A 20,096-nucleotide genomic window follows, 5' to 3' on the forward strand; every position below is an offset into this window, starting at 1 on the left:
CTCTCCATCCAGGAGCCGTGTGGAGCCTATGCAGGGAGGGACCGGATCCTGCCTTAGCCCGGGGATCCTGCTGCACCGCCAACCACAATTATAAAGGCCTGGTTAGCATGTCCCTTTTTGATCCTGTATTCCAGTAAAAAAACCAGACACCTAGTAGCCCTCATCCCAATTCAGATCCAGTTTTTGGCCAGATGTAGGGGTGGGGCCTTGGGTGCTGAAGGACCACAGCCAAGCCATGTTAAGAGACACCCAGGCAGCTGTGGAGAGCTGCAGACCCTCCATCTGTCCTAGGGAAGGGGTGAAAACACTGGCTGGGGCTGCTCTCATGTCCTCCCCGCTCCCCGCCCCCCGCCCCCACCCCAGGTGGATGGAGGGTCCATGACTCCCCACAGCTGTCCCCACTACCTAAGCTGCTCTTACCTAGGCCAGACTCCAGCTTCTGCAAAGGACACTGGCTTATGTTCCTCGCCCAGCTGTGGAAGACCTGCCACCACTACTCCCCCCCAGTCCAACCAATGGCTCCTTTTCAGGCCACTCTAGGTGTGGTAAGGGAGAAGGGAAAGGCAGATCTTCTGCAGCTCCTCCACTCTTATCTGCCCACAATATGCATCTGGCTCCCACTCCCCTAGTAACTGAGCACCTCACAATCATTGTGTGTCTCTCCTCACTCTGCCCTGAGAAGGAAGGCAGTGGTGCTAGCCCATCTCACTGATGGCACACACAAACCAGGCCCATGTCCTCAAAGGTAGTTAGGTGCTAACCACCCATAGAGCATAACATTCAAAGAACCAGACCAACAGCTCCCGTTTTCCTGCCCACCAAAGGAAAGCAGCCGATGCTGTCTGCCAAAGTCCAGCAGCAGAGGGAGTGCCTGGAGAAACACTAGGGTAGACTGTCAAGTATCAGAGGGGTAGCCGTGTTAGTCTGAATCTGCAAAAGCAGCGAGGAGTCCTGTGGCACCTTATAGACTAACTGAAGTGTAGGAGCATAAGCTTTCGTGGGCAAAGACCCACTTCGTCAGATGCATGTAGTGGAAATTTCCAGAGGCAGGTCTAAATATGCAGGCCACGAGGTGGATCCAATCAAGGAGGGTGAGGCCCACTTCTAGCAGCTGATCTGGAGGTGTAAATTCCAAGAGAGCAGAAGCTGCTTTTGTAGTTAGCAAGCCATTCACAGTCTTTGTTTAATCCAGAGTTGATTGTGTCAAACTTGAAGATGAACTGTAGCTCAGTTTTTCATCTTCAAGTTTGACACAATCAACTCTGGATTAAACAAAGACTGTGAATGGCTTGCTAACTACAAAAGCAGCTTCTCCTCTCTTGGAATTCACACCTCCAGATCAGCTACTAGAAGTGGGCCTCATCCTCCTTGATTGGATCCACCTCGTCATCTCCAGCCTGATCCTGGCCTGCATATTTATACCTGCCTCTGGAAATTTCCACTACATGCATCTGATGAAGTGGGTCTTTGCCCATGAAAGCTTAGGGCAGACTGGTCCATTCATGTGCCTGCAGGTGTTTTACAGACCTAAGCTCTTGACCAATCTTTGCATGAGCTGCAGACTCCACCCTGAAGGTGTTTCCCTCCATCTCCAACTCCGTGTTTCCCTTGGTTACCTGCAAATATGTCTCCAGTGCAGTCCACACGCTCCAGTCCTTCAGCTGTGCCCCTTCCTTCACATAAGCTGTTATCCTCTCCTTCCGACTGTGCGGCTGGAGGGCTGGGTGGGCCCGGTCCCTGGGGATCCCCAGCACCTTCTCATGCACATAGACAGACCACAGGTTGCAGGTGGCCTCAGTGGTGTGAGGGGGAAATTCCCAGCCTGCCCGCTGCTGGTTGTGCCCAAGTTCATGGATGGGACCCCACAGGCCGGTGGCTCGCATGTGTTCCGTGTTCACCATTTCCTCCACTGACTCCAGATGGCCCATGATGGGGTAGCCAGCATGCATCCAGCCTGGAGGGAAGACATAGTACCACAGGCAGTGTGAGAGCTCACCCCCAGATCAATCTTAGACATGCACCTGGCCTTGGCCATTGTCGGCAGACAGGACACTGGGCTAGGTGGACCTTTGGTCTGACCCGGTATGGCCAGTATTATGCTTGTGGTGCATTTGATCACTGTGGATGCAATTATTTTAAACTGCAGGTCCTGCCCATATCCATAGCGCCTTTAACATAGGTCAGATATTTATAGGAGCCCCAACCCTCGCTAATGTTTTTCTCTGCACCACACCCCATGAGGCAGGACTGGACTGTGATCCCCATTGTATGGATGGGAATTCAGACACAGAAACTACACTGCAGTTGAAGCATGCCTCTGCAGCTTATGCGCGCATACCCTAGCAAGCTGGGATCTCCCTAGGGCAGGTACTGGCACTATGAGGCTGCACCACAACGTGCTTTGCTGCAGGCTTCACAAGCTGGCTCTTGACTCCGGCTTATTGCTCGCACAAAGCCCACACTAATTTCTGTACTGCTTGCAGCTTCAGTACTTAAGCGAGGTAGATGAATGATCGTGCGGGTATGTCTGCATGAGCTGCAATCATACCCTCTGACTGCCATGTGGTCTAAGTGACTTGCCCATGGTCACACAAAGTCTGTAGCAGAGCAGGAAGACCCAGGTCCAGTTCTGAGAGCCCTGGACAAGGTGTCTTCCGGATGGGTCCTGACGTACTTCACAAACCACACACACTCCTTATATCTGCATTTTAGGAATCGCTTCCTTTCCTGCTCTATCACCTCTTGGGAAGCGCGCAAAGCTGTTCAATGGCCCCCAGCAACATTATGCAAGAGATCAAGACCAGAAAGAGGCAAAAAAATATTCTTCTCTCGGTGACATTGCTGCTGAACCTTATTTTCAGTAGGTTTGGCAGGTGTAACGGGAAGGCCCCATCGCTGACATTTAACACACAATCCTGTTGCTGAGACAGATGGGGGAAACAGACTCCAGAGCGCTCGCGCCAAGCTGCACTGTAGTAACAACTATGTAGCTGAGCACTAGTGTCAGCAGTTCTGACTCTGACCAAGCCCAGGGAGCAGAACTGCCCGGTAAGAAGAGGGTCACAGTCCCTCGTCAAAGCCAAACAGAACTCTGCCTCAGCAGATCCATCCTGGACACCCTGATGGACACCGAGAAGCACTAGGAGGGACTAGAAACGTGCAATGCTGCACGTTTATTTGACTCGCTGCATTTGTCTGAACTTTTGGTTTAACACAAAAGTGTTGAATGAATTAAGTTACTGCCTAAGGCCACTTCTTTTGGAAACCCTGCTCAGACCACATGGCCATAGACCCACCAGCTGAGATCTGGACGTCTGTTACAATCCTCTCTGGCCGTGGGAACTTGGTGGGGGCTGCTGCCAACTCAGCTATAGCCAGCATGATCTGGTCCCAGATGGTCAGAAGAGGCTCTGGGTTCTCTATATGGCGGATGCTGTCAGCTGGCACCGTCAGGATAAGGTTCTCAGTAGCTAGCTCGGCCCAAGGAGCAGGGTAGTGCCGGATGCTGGCCAGCCACTGGCATTTACAGGTATCTCCTGTAACAACATGGAAACCACATTAAACATACCCCAGTCTCCCAGTTACATGCCTTGAGTATGGACTGCAAATGTGCAACTTCACCCTGAGCTCCTCTCAGGAAGGAGAGCAGTCCTTGGCATGTATAGAGCACTTCACACTTTCAAGTGCATTAATCATTCAATCCTCACAATGCTCCTAAAACGTATCATTATCCTCTTACCCCCGGTAGTAGCATAAGAACGGCCATGCTGGGTCAAACAACGGTCTAGCTAGCCCGGTATCCTGATTCCCAACAGTGGCCAATGTCAAGGCCCCAGAGGAAATGAACAAAACAGGTAATCATCGACTGATCCATCCCTTCTGCCTATTCTCCCTTGAAACTGAGGCACAGAGTGATTAAGTGACTTGCCCAGGGTCACACAGTAAAGCTCTGACAGAGCCAAGGACAGTACTCAAATTTTCCACTTCTCAGGCTTAAGTGCAAGATCATCCTGGCTCATTTTGCTGCTGAGCCTCCTGTCTAGTTATTATCTCCAGGAGTGAAATTAGATACCAGGACTTACTAGTGCACCCTGCACTGGGCCTAGTATCCTTAGCAGGAGGGCAGGGGGTTGGCTCTGGGCCCAAGGGGCATGGCTGGGGTAGACCCCTCCCACCAGTCCTTCATAGCCAGAAGGCTGGGACCCTGGGAATTCCAGATGCTGCCGAATGGCTGGGATCCCCAGGCCCTTTTAAATTTCTGGGCCCTGGGGTAGCTGTCCCTTTAGCTTCCCACATTGGTTGCCCGGCCAATAGGGTCTGGAAGCGCTGCAGGAGCAGTGACGTTAAGGTGCTGCCATGGCAACATTACCAGACCCTATTAGTATGGCCACCAACAAGGAGGAGCAAAAAGTCAGCTGTATGTGGGCTGGTCCAGAATCTGGTGCACCCCATCAGCCTACTTTCACCTCGGATTATCTCCTACCTTTACGTGAACCGCTGTTCTTTGCATCCACATCTAGTACTGATTTTCCCATCATGTATTTAAATAGCAAATACCCAGCTGTGAAAAATGGAGCACATTAAAGGAGCAGTTATTGATTCCTATTGTAGTGACATGAAATTGCCACACAGGGGCAGGAGAGGAGAGGAATAAGGAAAGGGCAGATCTGTTTAATGCTAACCTAGGGCTGGTGGAAATCTTTCAAAAGGGCAATACAAAATTTTGACAATTTCAGCAAAGTTTTTAAAAAAAAAAGGAAAAAATGACCGTCGCAGTTTGTTGTTTTTTAGTCAATCTGGATTGTAAGTGTTGGATTCCAGTCTTATGTAAAGCTGTGCATTTTGATTTGGGTGTCCCTGCGCAGCGCTTGGAGGGAGGACTCGGGGACAGGCCCCATGGGATAAACACCTACCCAGTCGGAAGTAGGGAACCTTGACTGCCCCTTGCACTGTGATGGACACTTTGCCCAGGCGGCTTCCTCCTGGCACAATGATGTAAATGAGGCCACCCCAGAGGCAGGAGACTGACTGCTTCTGGCAGCTGACCTGGCACTTGTGTATCACCATGGGGGGCCGTTTCAGCTCTGTTGCAGCAGTGAGGTCATCCGAGTGACACCCGATCTGCACCTGGGGAATAGAAGGGCCGGAAGAGCAGGGTCAGGCACTCCAGTCTCCCAACTACAGCCTCCCCACCCCCTCTTAAGGCCTGCCTGCAATAGCACTCACACAGCTGCAGGGCACTGATTGCAGCCCTGCCCTGAGCTGCCCAAAAGCAGTTGCTGTCTGGCTGCTGCACAGGAAGCAGGTTCATAAAGCTCAGTGCAGTTATCAGGGCAGCTATGCCCCTCACAAAGCCACCTGCCTCCCCAGCACTGAGGCTAAGGTCCTTCAAGGTATTTCAGGTGGCTTGATTGCTGTCACTAGGTGTTGGCACCTTTGGGGACCCAGGCTGGAATGCCTCCCTCATCAGAACCTCAGCACAGAGGCCACTGATTGACACAGTCGTAGTGACTGAATGCCCCTGTCCCTTGAGAGCAAAGCAGATGCAAGCTGGAGAAAGTGCAATAGATGAGGGGGATGCTGACAGTCTGCTGCCTCTGGCATCTCCAGAAACACTGACCCAATCTCAGACTCCAGTAACATAGCGCACTGATGTCTGCACTGCAATTTATTACAGCAAAAGGTCCTGGAGCAGCATCAGTGGCTGCCTGATCCTCTCCCCGACTTCTGTGCACTGCTATCATGAAGTAGACGCACAGTGCAGAGCACAACACCCCAAGGAGCAGCAAGAGCTGTGAAATACTCTAACCAGCAAGGCAAAATGGGGAGGAATATGACAGTCAAGAGAGAGGGCAGAAGAACTGATTTTTTAAAATGTGATGGCATGAAACAGTGAGCAAATGGCAGCAGAAGATAAGGGATGAGAAAGGAGCAGGGCTAGGCATAACAAAACGATTCTTGAGGACAGTTTCAGCTCATCTCATTTGTGTAGGTCCCTGACACATGTCAACCAGTGTAACAGAAATCACCTGCAGACCAGCACTGATCGCCATGCAAGGAAACGTTATCACTGCTGTGTTCCCATCAGGTAGGTAAAGTCCTGTACTCAGCCATGCTGCTCCACCTGTAGGGAATGGCAGAAGGCTTGATTACAGGGCACTTCGGATCAGGTCTTCAAAGGCATGCAAGCACCTAACTTACAGTGAAAATAATGGGAGTTAGACACCAAAATACCCTTGACAACCTGAGCCTTACTGGGCACTCTCCGCCCCTGCCCATTTGCCTGGCTAGAGTCATGCAGTTTGGGGTTTCCAGAATGCTAAGAAAGAATCCAATATTTTGTTCTTGCTCCAAACTCTCAGAAGTAGCCTGTTACCAGACCTGCTGGCAATGTGCTGCTTGGCTGAACACAGAAGACATTTTAACATAAAGGACTTGTTCTTTCTAGCCCTAACTAAAGCATGGGTACCCTAGCATTTCACTACAGCGAGACTTGTTTCTGGACAGCCACCCTAGTGAGCTGCAAGCATCAGCTGCCCAGCAGAGATGGTAAAGCTGTGATAAGCAGCTGAATTCACAGAGCTCTTTATAGTGCTCAAGCAGAAACCCTCCCTTACTTTGCAGTTAAGGTTATTCAAGTGTACTTCAGCAAGACTCTTAAGGTATATCTTCACATCAAAGTTATTTTGGAATACCAGAGGTATCCTGAAATAGCTACCCCAACATCTTCACAAGCCACCCGTTATTTTAAAATATTTTTCCAAATAACAGGCATGCTATTTTGGCATCCCGGTGTGGAAGAAAACAACACCGGTAACCCTCATTCCACGAGGGTTAAGGGATGCTTAAAATAGCACTTTATTTTGAAATAAACTCGAAATAAGTTACACAATTTACGCAGCACAAATTGCGTATCTTATTTTGAGTTAAGCGTGCAGTGTAGACATAGCCCTAAGGGCCAGATTGTAGCGACCCCACTTCACTGAGAGTAACTGGATTACTTGTGCAAGTGGGAAGACTTTATTCACAGCATTGCACATCTGGCCCCAAAAAAATCCTTATGCAATTGCCAACTAAGCCACCATTCACACCTCTAGGAAGCACAACTCACACTCCTTACAACCCACACAACACACACTCACAGACTGCAGCTCCCCAGCTCTGTCACTTCTAATATGGCACCATGCACAGTGCACTCATGCGGTTCCCCAAAATCACGTGCAAACACCCCGGTCTGACACCAAACCTGTCTGTCTGGTGGAATGGGGTTGCGTGCTATGGGCACATGAGAAAGCATGCAGTTGGTGTTAAAGTGCCATCTCAGAAACGTGGGAGTGCATGGGTGTGTGAGTGAGAGAGAGAGACTGCAGTTACATTTTCCATGTGATTCTACCTGGGGGAAGTGGAATTATGCTCCTCTCACCTGCATTTGTGCCATCAATTTCCAGGGTGATAGGAGAGGGGGACGGGAGGATGCAGACCCCATCGTCGGGGTTCTGCAGCAGAACAGAACAGTCCGTCATGGTCTGGGAGAGCTGTGTTGCCAGGCACAGCAGGGCTGCCTCCTTGGAGTTGCTCTTGATTGGGTTCTTCTTGCTGACCTGCGGGATCCCACCTCTGCGCAGCACTTTGCGCAGAATGCGGTGGAACGAGGAGTATGCGGGGCAGTCTTCAGCAGGGATCCTCAGGAAGGCAGAACAGTCTTGCACCAGCTTCTGCAGCCAATTTGCCAAGGGGACTCCGAGGGCCTCCTCCTTGTCCACATGCCTCTGGAAGAGGGAGAGTGCCTGGCGGAAGTGGTAGCGACGGAGAAGCTCTTCCGGGAGCAGCACTGGGTATTTATCTGCCTTCATGCTCATGCCCAGGATGCTGATCCCAAAGGGGTTGAGGATTTTGTTGCCAGGGTATCCAGCAACAGCAGCTTGGCCTTGATTCTGGCAGGCCCAGTACCAGGCCTGCCCCCCAATCAGCAGCCCTCCCCCCTCCGCCACAAAGGTGTGGATCTTCTCTGCCTCGTGGTCGCTGTGAGAAGAGCAGCAGAAGACGCTCATGTCGCTGGTCAGCCCCGATACCCGGTGGTTCCACCCCTCCTGGGACAGCAGGGAGCACAGCCCCTTCAGGTGGTCAGCAACCCCAACCAGCCCCTGCCTCCCAGCGTCCAGCCAGCGTACAGCATTGTGCAGGAATGCTGCCAGCTTCGGGGCACACAGCTGGCCCTCGTGAGACGCCACCACCACCCGGCCTCGGCCATAGTGTGCTGCAGCAAGGAAGCAACGATGGGAGCTGTCCAGGCCAAGGGGGAAGGCCAGCACCCCGTGCACCAACAGTGAGGAGGGCACCCCGCCCGTCACTATATCCAGTTCCGACACACCACTGAGGAGAAGCTCTGCATCCTGGCTGAGATTAGCCCCGTGCCTGCAAAAATCAAGGGGCATCCTGCTTAGGCCCAATACTGACATCCTGTATAAATCACAGGATCATAAGGGATACCAGGGATAAAGAAGAGCTTGAAAAGAAGAGCTTGAAAGCATGTGTCAAGTGTGATCAAGAAGCTCAGAACCCAGGAGACCAAAGAAAAAGAACCCCATCTTTACGTTGTGTTTTCGGCTGTTTTAACTCTGATGTCTAAGCCAATTTCCTCTGGCCTTACTCAAGATTTTTGAACCCCTGGGGTTGGCAAAACCATTATAGCAGAGGCATAACATGCCTAAACCATCTCAAAAATGCATCCTCTAAATCCAGCCTGAAAGATTTGCCAGTGCGCCTTTTCCTTAATTATTCTGTGGCTACTGTTGCTCAGAAGAGATGACTGCCTCTGTCTCTCTCTATATATAGATCAGTGACTCAAGCTGAAACAAAGCTCGATCTCTGTAAAGTATAAGCCACTTTTCCTAGCCATTAACCTCTGCTCCCCAGTACTCCTATTTCGCATCACTCATACGTATCATTTTACCCTTTGCTGCCCTTGCATGGCTCTTGCAGTTAAAGTTCTAAGGAGTGCTGCTGTACAACTTTACCAAACTTCATTGTCTCTTTGTCACTTGTGAGGAATCTTCTGCTATTTGGAACATCTGAATTTTTCACACAAACAAACAAACAAACAATGCTTAGAGTGTGAGAATAAATAATGTTCAATTGTCGTTAGGGCAGAAGTTAAAATCTCAGGGCTCCTCATTTGATTTCTTCCCCCAGCTTCTTTTGTCACACATGGCACCAATTCCTGTGGCATGTCTGTGGCCTTAACGCTCAGTTTTATTTGCAATGGATGAAATTTATTCCTATGCTAAGGGCCAGAACCAGGTGCGAGCAGCATTTAAGCCCTACTTTAACTCTCAAAATAGGGTGAATTTCATCCTAACAAAACAAGATGATCTCCATGTATCAGAGGGGTAGCTGTGTTAGCCGCAGAAACGAGTCCTATGACACCTTAAAGACTCACTGATTATTTGGACATAAGCTTATGCCCAACTAAATCGGCTAGTCTTTAAGGTGCCAAAGGAATTCTCACTGGTTTTGATAATCTCCATATAAGTTTCCTAAGAGGAAAGCCTCATACCCACCTTATTGCAGATGTTCTCCAGGTGAGAACATGGCAATCAGCAACTTGTAATAAATAACCTAATTGCATTAATTTGTAGCTATGTTCTGAGCACCTTTCTGCATCCTACTGGAAAGATTTTTTACCTTTGTAGCAAAACAAACCCAGCATCTAGAGAGCAACAAAAGCAGTGACCCAATTGGAAAAGAGATGTGGGAAGGGGAAGGGACTGGGGAGACAAAAATTTGAGAGGAAAATATTCTTACAACTGCTGTGGTTTCAACTACAGCAAAATGAAGTGGCCACATTATGGAAGCAAAGCAACAGCTGTGGTCATTAAAGACCCCATTGCACTTTGTTTAAGTCAAAAGCCCAGATTCTGAACTACAGTATGCCAGGCACAACTTGGGAGCAGGGGCAGAAAGAAAATGGCTAGACATACCCTGGATTCTGGAGCCAGCTGGGAGCTTGTCTGGTTTGTGGTACAAGCCTAAAGCTTTACACCTATTGTTCTTAGCCTGCTGCTGCACACAGTCCAAGCTCCATCCATAGGATGGCTGCATTTCATGTGTCATCACATCACATAAAATCCCCATCCAACTCCTGCCAGAGCCAACAGGAGACTTCCCGTAGACTTCAGTGGAGATGACTGGGACTCTGGAAGCATGGTGCATTATCTAAGTAACACAATTAATTCTCAGTATCTGTTTTCTAAAGCAAATTCATTGATTGGATTTTTAAAACACAGACTCATAGAAATGAAGGGCTGGAAGGAACCTCCAGAGGTCATCTAGTCCAGTTCCCTGCCCTGTGGCAGGACCTCTCTAGCCCATCCCTGACAGGTCTAGCCTGTTCTTAAAAACCACCAAGAATGGGGATTCCACAACCTCCTCTGAAAGCCTCTTGCAATGTTTAACCATCCTGATGGCTGGAAAGTTTTTTCCTATCATCTAATGTAAATCCCCTTGCAGCCAATTAAACCCATTAATTCTTGCAACTGTGGTTTAAACAAGTGTTGCAATGAATCTGCTGGCTTGGTACTCAGCACCTTCCCCTCTCCCTGGCTGAGCTGCAGAGAAAGAGGTGCTCAGTGAGGGATGCTGGGTTACTCAGTTCAGTACTCAGCCAACAGAGTGGGGACTGAAGGAAGGAAGCAGTGTCCTGAGAGCTGAGAGGGCCTGGCTCAGGTGGAGTTCAAGGGACCAATTGGCCTGAAAGCTGAGTAGGGAAACAGCTAGTTGCCTGTTTTTGGCAAGGGAGCTGCAGCAGCAGCAAGGGCACCCCAAAGCTGAGGGACAGCTTAGGGCACTATGAATGCCTCAGGCCTAGGATGACCAGATGTCCCAATTTTAATTAGTCCCAATATTTGCGGCGTTGTCTTATTTAGGCACCTATTTACCCCCCTTGTGCCAATTTTTCATTCTTGCTATCTGGAGACCCTACCAACAACACTCCCTGTTCCATCTAAGGTTCCTGTAATATCACACAGTCCTGGAGTACACAGCTGAGAAAAGAGTCAGGTCCAAAAACAACTTGTAGTTCTCATGGGTGGTGAGTTATATGGGCTCGTGGTGCCCAGGCTCCCGCAATATTTAGAGCCAGGGGCCCTACTCCACCAATATTTGGAGCTGGGTCTCTTCCCTGGCTCTGAAAACTGCCTATCCCCCCCACCCCTGCAAGAAGATGCCAGCGGCCGAGGTGTCAGAAACTGCGCAGCCCGGCGCGCCTCGGCGCTGCTGCACATGCTCTGGCGGCCCCGGGCACTTCAAAAGCCGGGGCCACACACCATGAAGCCGGTGCAGGACGTGGGAGGCCTTCGGGTGAGTGCGGCCCCTCCCCACTGCCCATGTGCCCCCTACGGCCGGCCACCCCCTCCCGTGCGCACCCCCGCATCTTCCCCCTCCCCGCCTGTGGGCCCACCTCACCTTTGTACCCCTACTGCTGGCAGCCGTCTCCGGAGCAGCTCACAGGGGGCAGGCGGGCTCCCTACCTCACCAGCGCCCCTCGCTTGCCTGCGCCCCAGCGGCCAATCGTGCACCCCAAGCCCGAGAGCCGCCCCCTCGGTGCTGGGGCTCTACAGCCCGGAGTCTCGCCACTGGCCGGGCTGCGCCGCGCCGCTGGAAGGACTGACTGGCTGGGCAGGGCAGCAGCAGCCGCTCCTTGCGCGCTGGGATCGGCCCCAAGCTGGGCTGCTGGCGGCCGGGCTCCAGAGCTGCCCACATGGTGGGGGCCCGCTGCTCAGAGCCCACCCAGGGAAAAAATACCAGCCGGGTGGGGGGGGGGCAGCGTGGCTGTGCAGGGGAGATGGGGGGGCGGGGCGGGGCTGGCAGGTGCGGGCAGTGTAGCTAGCCTGGGAAGATGGGGGGGAGGGGCAGTACAGCTGGCTGGAGGAGATATGGGGGGGGAGGGTCGGGGGCAGCGGGGCTGGCCAGGGGAGATTGGGAGGAGAACTGGGAGGCAGGAAGCAGGGGTGGCTGGGAGGGCGTTGGGGGCACCAGTGCTGGTTGGGAAGGGTCGGGGAAAGCAATGGGGGGTGGTAAGCAAATCGGCCAGTGGGGAGCGGGACTGACCCCGGTACATGCTGATCCTGGGACACTGTCAGTCCCGCGCATGGTCCCGGCAAATCATGAGTGAGTCCGGCGGCAGCTCCACAACTCACTCGGGATGGGACAGGGCTTCTCCTCCACCCCAAAGCATCAGACTCAACCAGGAGTCACCAATTCGGCCCCACACAGCTTGCTCTGGGGAGCTACATTTCCTGGGCAGGTGGGATATTGAACCTGGAGGATAAATGTGGCTTCCGGTGCCTCTGTGTGTGGGTCCTGCTCAGAGCGTTGGAGCTCTGTGGTTACTACGGTTTCACATGTCTCTTGGAAACCTTCCGCCTGGCCCTGGGCCAGTAGCTGGAGCAGCTCCACAGATTCCACCCCGGCAAACTGGAAGGCAGAAGGTTGGGGAGGGGAAGGGGAAAAATAGGAAGGAAGGGGCTTGTGCTGAAGGGAGGGGAGGAGAGGGGGGCAGGGCAGGAGAAGAAAGGGGAAGGCACCAAGGGACAGGGTGCAGGAGAGACAAATGCCAGGGGACCAAGTGGAGACAATGAGGAAAAGGCCAGGAGAGGAGGTGTCAGTGGGAAGGGGGACAGGGTGATGCTGGGAGAGGAGAGGGTAAGGGCACTGGGGGCTAGAGGAGGAAGGGGGAGGTGCTGGGAGAAGGCTTGAAAGAAGGGGTGAGCATGAGGAAGGTGGGGATTGAGCAAGTCATGTGTGAGGGCACAGAGGGGCATGAGGGGAATGGGGGCAGAGGGTGGTGAGGGGTGGGCATCAGGAAAAAAGGGGGCAGGGCAGTGAGGGAAGGGGGAGGCACCAGGAGGGTACAGGGCTAAGGGAAGATGCAGGCGCCAGGGGATTTTGGGGTGAAGCAGAAGGGCAGACACCTGCAGGGGAGGGACCAGCACCAGAGGAGAGAGGCAGGGCAGGTGTGTAGAGGGATGTTTTAGGAGAGGGGATGAGGAGGGGTAGCTCACATGATCAGAGTGGGGCTACTGGAGGAGTGGGCACTGGCGGGAGAGAAGGGCTGATGGAGGGGGCAGGTCTCAGGAAGGCTGAGGGCAGTGAGAAGGGCAGGAGTCAGGACAGCAGAAGAGGGTGAGGGGTTTGGGGGGGGGGTCAGCAGGCACCAGGGGAGCTGATGGAGCAAGGGGAGGAGACATGGCAGCAAAGGGAAAAGGTAGAGGTTTATACGATATTTATTAATAACTTGGGTGCCACAGTGGCACATCCAAACAAGCCACATGAACTCAGTACTTGTGCACAACACAAAATTCATTCTGCTCATGGGAGGAAACTCTTAGGCTATGTCTACACTGGCAGTTTCTTGCGCAAAGGTTCTTATGCAAGAAGTCTTGCGCAAGAACACATCCACACTACCACGTGTGAGCTGTGCTTTTGCGCAAGAGCATCCACGGCCGTGTGGATGCTCTCTTGCCCAAGAAAGCTCCGATAGCCATTTTAGCCATAGGAGTTTCTTGCGCAAGAAATCCCTGCTGAGCATCCACACTGCCCTCTTGCGCAAGAGAGCTTACACCTGTTAGAAAAGAGCGTAGCTCTTGCGCAAGACACCCTCTCTTACCACTCCATACTGTAAATTTCCTTGTGCAAGAGCAGGCGGGCAATGTGGATGCTCTGTGGGTTCTTGCACAGGAACGGCTGTATTTGCGCAAGAAGCCGCGAGTGTAGACATAGCCTTGGAGGGAACACTTCCCCCAACTCTCTGCCCCCGAGTTAATGTCACACACATTGGGTTAATACAACTGCAGGATAGCTGCATGCGGGGGGGTTTGGTGGGGGCCAAACTAATCCCTGTTGGTAGGAGGATGGTGGGAAAAGCCCTTCAAGAGGGGTGACATGACACCTTTTACTTCTGGTCATCTGTCCATCTTGCCCTGAGTGTGTTACCTCCAGAGGCATGACTAACAGGGGGAGGAGGGTGTTGCCAGGGGGCGTGGCTAATGGGGCACCACCAAAAACTATATTAACCTGCCACCCATGGTAGTACTCACCTCATCCTATGTGCAGTAGGCTTACAAGAGCCTTCCAGACAGTCAGTGCTCAGGGCCCACAGACATGACCCTCTCATGGCCCTGCTGGTAATCTCTCTTGGGTGGGAAGCAGTCCTTCTAGACTCCATAGATTAACCCAGTGCCAAATGACTACCCAGAACATCTCTGCTCTTTTTCCATTGAGGATTTGATTAACTAAAGGATCCCTGCTTCCCTGTTGGGATAATGACTTGCACCCTCAGAGGCTATCAGGAAATGGGGGTGTTTCCCTCCTTTCCTGGGCATTTATGTAAATCTCTGATGGCTGTACTTTACTTGGCCAAAGTCATTAATGAGAAAGGTAAGTGTTACTTACCGGACAATCAAGGGCATCTTTGGTATCTTCCCAGAGACTTTGAAGATCCCTGGCTCTACTGTATTGCCTGTGAAGTACACGCCAGCCACACTGGTCACTCGGTTCCCAGGGAATTGGAACAGCACCTTCTCCACCCCATGTTGACTAGCCCAGTACCAGGCCTGACCACCAATAAGCAAGCCCCCACCTCCCTTTACAAACTGGACCAGCTCCTCTGTCTGAGTGTCATCATAGGCATTTGTACAGTAAACCCCCAGGGAGGCATTGAGCCCCACGCCCGGCTGCACATTAGTGCTGGACTTGAGGAGCAGCTGAGAGAGTGGATCCAGGCTCTTATGGACTCCGACCTGTGCCTCCGCGGAGGGTCTGAGCCAGTCCACAGCATTCCTGAGGAACTGTGAAAAGTTGGCATTCTTCAGGATTGCCTCATGAGAAACGACCACCATCCGGCCTTTTCCATACTGAGAGACAGCGACGAGTACCTGCTTCTCAGGGCCTACCAACACCGGGAACGCAGCATCTCCTGTGAGCAACAGCTCACAAGGAACAAAACCTCCAGTAAAATTCCACTGCCCAACTCCATCCACAAGCAGCTCATAGGTGGCAGAGGGCTTCATCTTCAGTTTTCTTTATCTGATGGGAAGGAAAAGGAATATTACATTGCAGTTCGACACTGAAAAGTGACTGTCCATGACCAGTTAACTGTCCCACAGGGAGCCCTCAGCAAATGGGCTTTGTTTACAAAAGAGGGGCCAGCACTGCAAACACTGGGATCTGCTTTACAGCAGAAAAAAATTAGTTCTGCAGGGGTGTGAAAAAGCCACCTCCCCCACTGGCATAGTTAAGCCGACCTAATGCCCTGTGTAGACAGCACTAAGATGATGGAAGAATTCTTCTGTTAACCTCGCACACAGCTCTCAGCAAGGTGACATTCCTACAGTGACAGCAGACTCTCTCCCATTGGCAGAGGTGGTATCTATGCTGAAGTGCTACAGCAGAGACCTTGTGTGCCATTCTAGCTGTTTGAGTGTAGACAAGCCCAGAGAGTGTGTACACAGTATTTTGGAGCCCACAGCAGCTTGCCTCCCCACCTAGTCTGACAGATGTGGGTCAGAAGGGCTCTAAAAATAGCTGCGTAAACCCATGGAAGTGGGCTCAGGCCCTGAAGTTCAGGGATGGAGGTGGATTTCAGTGCCTTCGCCACAACTTTGAAAGGCTGTCTATGCAGCTAATTCTAGAGCACTTGCATGAACCCTGCTAGCTTGACTTGCTCAGCTCAGACAGGGAAGCTTGCTCCTGTAGGCTTCAAAGTGCTGTTTGGACGTATCTCAGGCTTGCCATCTTCTCTTTGCCTTCTGGCTTTCTGCTCCTCCAGCACTTTATGAGCACAACACCTTTTTCAGCAGGTGGGCAAGGGGATTTTCTTTATCTGTTTGGGTTATTTTTAAGCATGATGTTTGTCACTGAAACAGAAAGACATGACAAGAAAAGAATCAATTCTAACCAGAGAAAAATGTTTTGACATGGAAAAAATTACTGACACAACTCATCCCATTACACAGTGTGGAAGAGGTAAAGCAAAAAATAAGCCCAAGCAGCAATGAAGATTTCCCATTCAGACTGTGGTGGGGAGAGGTACTAAAGACTGCATTAGAGACTGGGCTATTGATTTTACATGTAAGATACTCAGATACTATACTGCCAGGTGGCAGTCTAAACCCTGGAGCTAGATAAAGAGATAGAGAGCCAGATGGAGCTGTCTGCAGTTAAAGACTTAATCCCCAGGAGACATACTGTAGGACCTACATGAAATTTAACAAATTTTCCTCCTGTATCAGGCAGTAGAGAACTGACGTAAAATGTCAAACATGAGCGTCCAAAGTTAGGCACCTAAATAAAAGCCACCTGATTTTCAGGCAGTGCTGGTCACCCACAAATGCTCCTGAAGTTGACAATGGGAGCTGTGGTCTGCACCTCTGCAGGACCCTTATTTAAATCCCTTACATATAGGCATTCAACTTAGGAAAGTTTGGCTGAAGTCTTAATCAAACTTACACTCCTGGCTATGCCAATGCTCCTTCTCACCCAACTGTCCAAACAGCACAACTTAGGGGTGTTAGTCAGTGCCAATCAGCTCCTGCCACTCAGGAGCCCTCAGTGCTGACTCAGTGCAGGGTGAAGGAATGATGGAGAGGGAGAGACCAGCAGGCTTCCGAGCAGGGCTGCTCCCCCTCACTCTAGTCTATGGTGGTGTGCCAACAAATCACTGAAGCCGCGCCTAGATGGCTTTCACAATCAACATTGAACAGTCATGTAATATTTGGCTTCCCTGAAAGCAAGTCACTGATCTGCTAACAGAGGAGAACTGGCTTTGGGTAGAGGAGCAGGATCTTCTACCCGGATTCATTTATCACTCACTCCTAGGGAAATGGCGTCCCAGCCAAGAGTCATGGGACTATTAACTCATTGCTTGTCCTTGGACGTGCAAGGAACATTCCCCATCTTGCACAAACATACCAGAGATCTTCTTGCTATTCCAAACCTTTGCAAAGTGAATTCAGTAATTGTAGTACTAATTAACCTAGGGAAACCATGCCCAATCCATGAGTTTGACCATGTTTACGGATGTCATTCTGAACTCCACCTTTGCCACGCTGTGTTTCAATGAACCCTAAACTGAATGGTAAATACCAGGGTTTGATATAACAGGATAAAAGTTTGACACAATCTGTGACTGAAACCAGCAAATTTTGCATAACTCTGGTTAAGTGATTTGCCCAAGGTCATACAATGAGCCAGTGTCAGAGCTAGGGACTGGAAGGCAACCAAGTAGTCATCATTCTCTGGGCTGGATTCTCCACTTTGTCACCCCACTTTTACATGGCTGTAACTTCACTGACATTTACACTGGAATAAGTGAGAGGAGAATAGAGCTCCCTATCATTTACTCAGTGGTCAGATTATGTAGCCTTATCCAAACTGAGGAGTACTGTATGCAACTACTCATAAAGTATTCACCATCTTGGGGTACAATTGCCAATATTTGGCCCTAAATCCTTAGTCTGTGCTTCTTCCTGTTTTAAGGAATACAAAATGGCATCAAGGGCCTGCTCCAGAGCCAAGGGATCTGCACACCCAGACGCTTACCCAAAACACTGCATGTCAGTGCAGCGTGGACAAGTTGGGAACTGCTTAACAGTAACTCCATTACTCTATCATCATAACTTAGTTTTATTGACTTTCATATATGTAAAAAGATACCTTTAATGTTGCATTTGCTTTACCCACCCCCTTTGTTAAAATGGATGCAGGACTGCAATCTCCATGGGTTCCCAATTGATCTGGAAATACAAATAATAAGTAATAACTACAGATGTTAGAGTGAAACCGACTAACCATTTAATCTATAGGCTGGTGCTAGCCCTAATCTTGGTCAACCTCTAAGCTTGCTGCTGATGCTTATCGGTTAATGGTATTGGTTACTCTCAGCAGGGCAGTGAAGCCTCCTTCCCAGGAGCCTGGCGGGCAAGAGCTGCTTGTTCCACTCCTGGGGAGTAGGCTTTGTTGCAGTAGGGAAGCCGCCTCCCCAGGAGCCCACCTTCAGGGAGGCTTTGCTGCAGGCGCTGAAAAAAAAAGCTTAAATGAGCATTATACTGCAGAGCCCACAGCATGGAACTGCTGAGATTTTCAGTGGTTACTTGATGAGCTATTTCACCGCATTGTAACGGTCTTATTAATAACCATGTAGCATGGGTTAGGAAGTGCACAGAGTGAAGAAGGGGCAGATGGACAGCAGCAGCATCGCCCTCCTGGTGCAATCGTCCCGAACAACAACAGGGGAATCTTTTGATGAAGCACAAGCTCATCCAGGTCAGTTCTACTCTTGGGTCAGAAAAGAAAAAAACACCTTAATGGGCCAAAACCATTTGTCTGTCATTCAGCCTGGCCATATGTAAGAGGGGGGAATGGCCCCCCACTCGATAGAAACTTTCCTGACTTCTACACTATTCACGTGAAATGGGCCAGTGAAAGGATCCAAGTCCCCGCTCCCTCTTCTTTTACCCAGAGGCCTCCCTGACCTTGAGAGCTGCAGTAAACTCCATCCCTAACTTTATTGTGGTCACCTAGGAAGGGGCTGAATGTTCCCACTCTGGGGTGCTCTCTTCACACTGAAGGCCTCCCTGGCCCACTGACGGTTACGTACAGTTCAAAGCAAATGCAATTTATTAAACAATCAAATGTTAAAAAGAAAATAAGGAAAAGTGACCGGAAAACACCTCTCTCCGCTCTATGGCGCAGAGACCCGGGAACGTCAGGGCAGGTCACAGTCTGTTCCGTGTACATCACAAGCCTCCTGACCAGTCCCTGGCTGTGCTGCAGGGATGCTGCGGGTCAGACGCTTGCTTTGGGTGGCAGGACCCTTCTCCCCAGCATCAGCCCCTCCCCAGCCTGGCTTGAAAGGCCTGTTGGCTGGTGAAATCCCCATGCACCTCTCCCCAGGGTCCCCCCCTGCTCTCCCACTGCTGCTCACCACACCCACTTCCACTCTCTATTGTGCTGCATCCAGCTGCTGCTCTGGCCCCAGCTGTAGCTCTCCTCTCAGTTCACGCCCATGTTATCTCCCTAGCTCAGCCCCACTCAATCTGACCCAAGAAATTTAGCTTACAGGTTTGACAGGACTCTCCCCGGACTCCTCACTCCCTCATTGGCCTACCCACACTTGTCAATCAGGCTGACCTGTAGTACTGGCCTCTTCCCATTGTTCCTGGGGGCTGTCATTCTCAGGACCCTGATTTCTCAGAGACCTTTCCCCTTAGAAACTGGGAGTTAACTAACCAACAATCCCTGCTGAATTTTAGCAAGGGGGTGGAGGGGAACAACAGTCCCCTTATATGTAGAAGTCACCCAGCGATTGAGACAACACAATCCCAGAAGTGTGAAAGTGAGCTGGTTTACTCCTAAATCACACCAAGTGCAGCCCCTTTCCCCTCTTCAGCCAGGGTAAGATTGCATGGCAGAGTACTGCCCAGTGCTTTGTGCAGACCAGTTCTAACACAAACTCTGCCTTTCGGAAAGTAATCAGCTAATAAATATTTACACAGCCCTTTTCTCTCCTGGCCCTTCCCATGTACACAGAAGAACAATCTCAGCTCCTTCTCACCTACTCGGGTCCCAGCAGGGGGATTCACTCAAGTCTGCTGCCTGCGATCCAATAGTCAGAATGTTTTGGACTTCAGATCCCTCGCAGTCCTCTTTACTAGGAAATGAGGGGAGGGGAAGAGGAGGCAGTGAGAGAGCCAGATTCAGAGAGGAGGAGTCTGGATTTCCAGTCTCTCCAGCTCCACCCCAAAAGCACGTCACTTAAAAGAGGAGGGTTTTCTCGGACTGTTTTGCTTACTTCTCACTCCTCCAGTGAGAAGTTTGCATTTTTAATATTTTGGGTATTTTAATATGAGTGAACAACTTTTTTAAAGTAAAAAATAGCAGTTCATTTTCAATTTTCTTCTAGACTGAAACTTCATATACTAAAGAAAAACATAAAAGCAGACGCCCATCACACCCACCCACCCAGGAACCTACCACTGCAATAAACCCCGTTGCCAACTCGATCCGCAAAACTATACTAGCAACACCATCGCAGGACC

At 50.8% G+C, this 20,096-nt stretch overlaps 1 protein-coding gene across 3 annotated transcripts in view; it reads right to left on the reverse strand.

Moving 5' to 3' along the window:
* The window catches only part of LOC102456631 (TRPM8 channel-associated factor 2), a 28,831-nt gene extending 9,057 nt beyond the window's left edge, over window positions 1–19,774 (reverse strand). Inside the window, exons 1-8 of one of the 3 annotated variants that reach the window (XM_075900311.2) lie at window positions 19,613–19,773; window positions 17,713–17,792; window positions 14,452–15,084; window positions 7,424–8,415; window positions 6,030–6,124; window positions 4,914–5,127; window positions 3,297–3,536; window positions 1,617–1,954 (exon numbers count right to left, since the gene is read on the reverse strand). In XM_075900311.2, coding sequence (XP_075756426.2) covers window positions 1,617–1,954; window positions 3,297–3,536; window positions 4,914–5,127; window positions 6,030–6,124; window positions 7,424–8,415; window positions 14,452–15,068 — 2,496 coding nt within the window. In that variant the 5' untranslated portion in view covers window positions 15,069–15,084; window positions 17,713–17,792; window positions 19,613–19,773. Of the gene's footprint in view, window positions 1–1,616; window positions 1,955–3,296; window positions 3,537–4,913; window positions 5,128–6,029; window positions 6,125–7,423; window positions 8,416–14,451; window positions 15,085–17,712; window positions 17,793–19,612 lie in introns of all 3 variants that reach the window. The other 2 variants (XM_075900332.2, XM_075900314.2) reach the window with 2 other exon arrangements.
* Between the last annotated feature and the right edge of the window lie 322 nt (window positions 19,775–20,096).

The sequence above is a fragment of the Pelodiscus sinensis genome, chromosome 1, assembly GCF_052426305.1.
Source record: "Pelodiscus sinensis isolate ZL-2025 chromosome 1, ASM5242630v1, whole genome shotgun sequence".
NCBI lineage: Eukaryota > Metazoa > Chordata > Testudines > Trionychidae > Pelodiscus > Pelodiscus sinensis.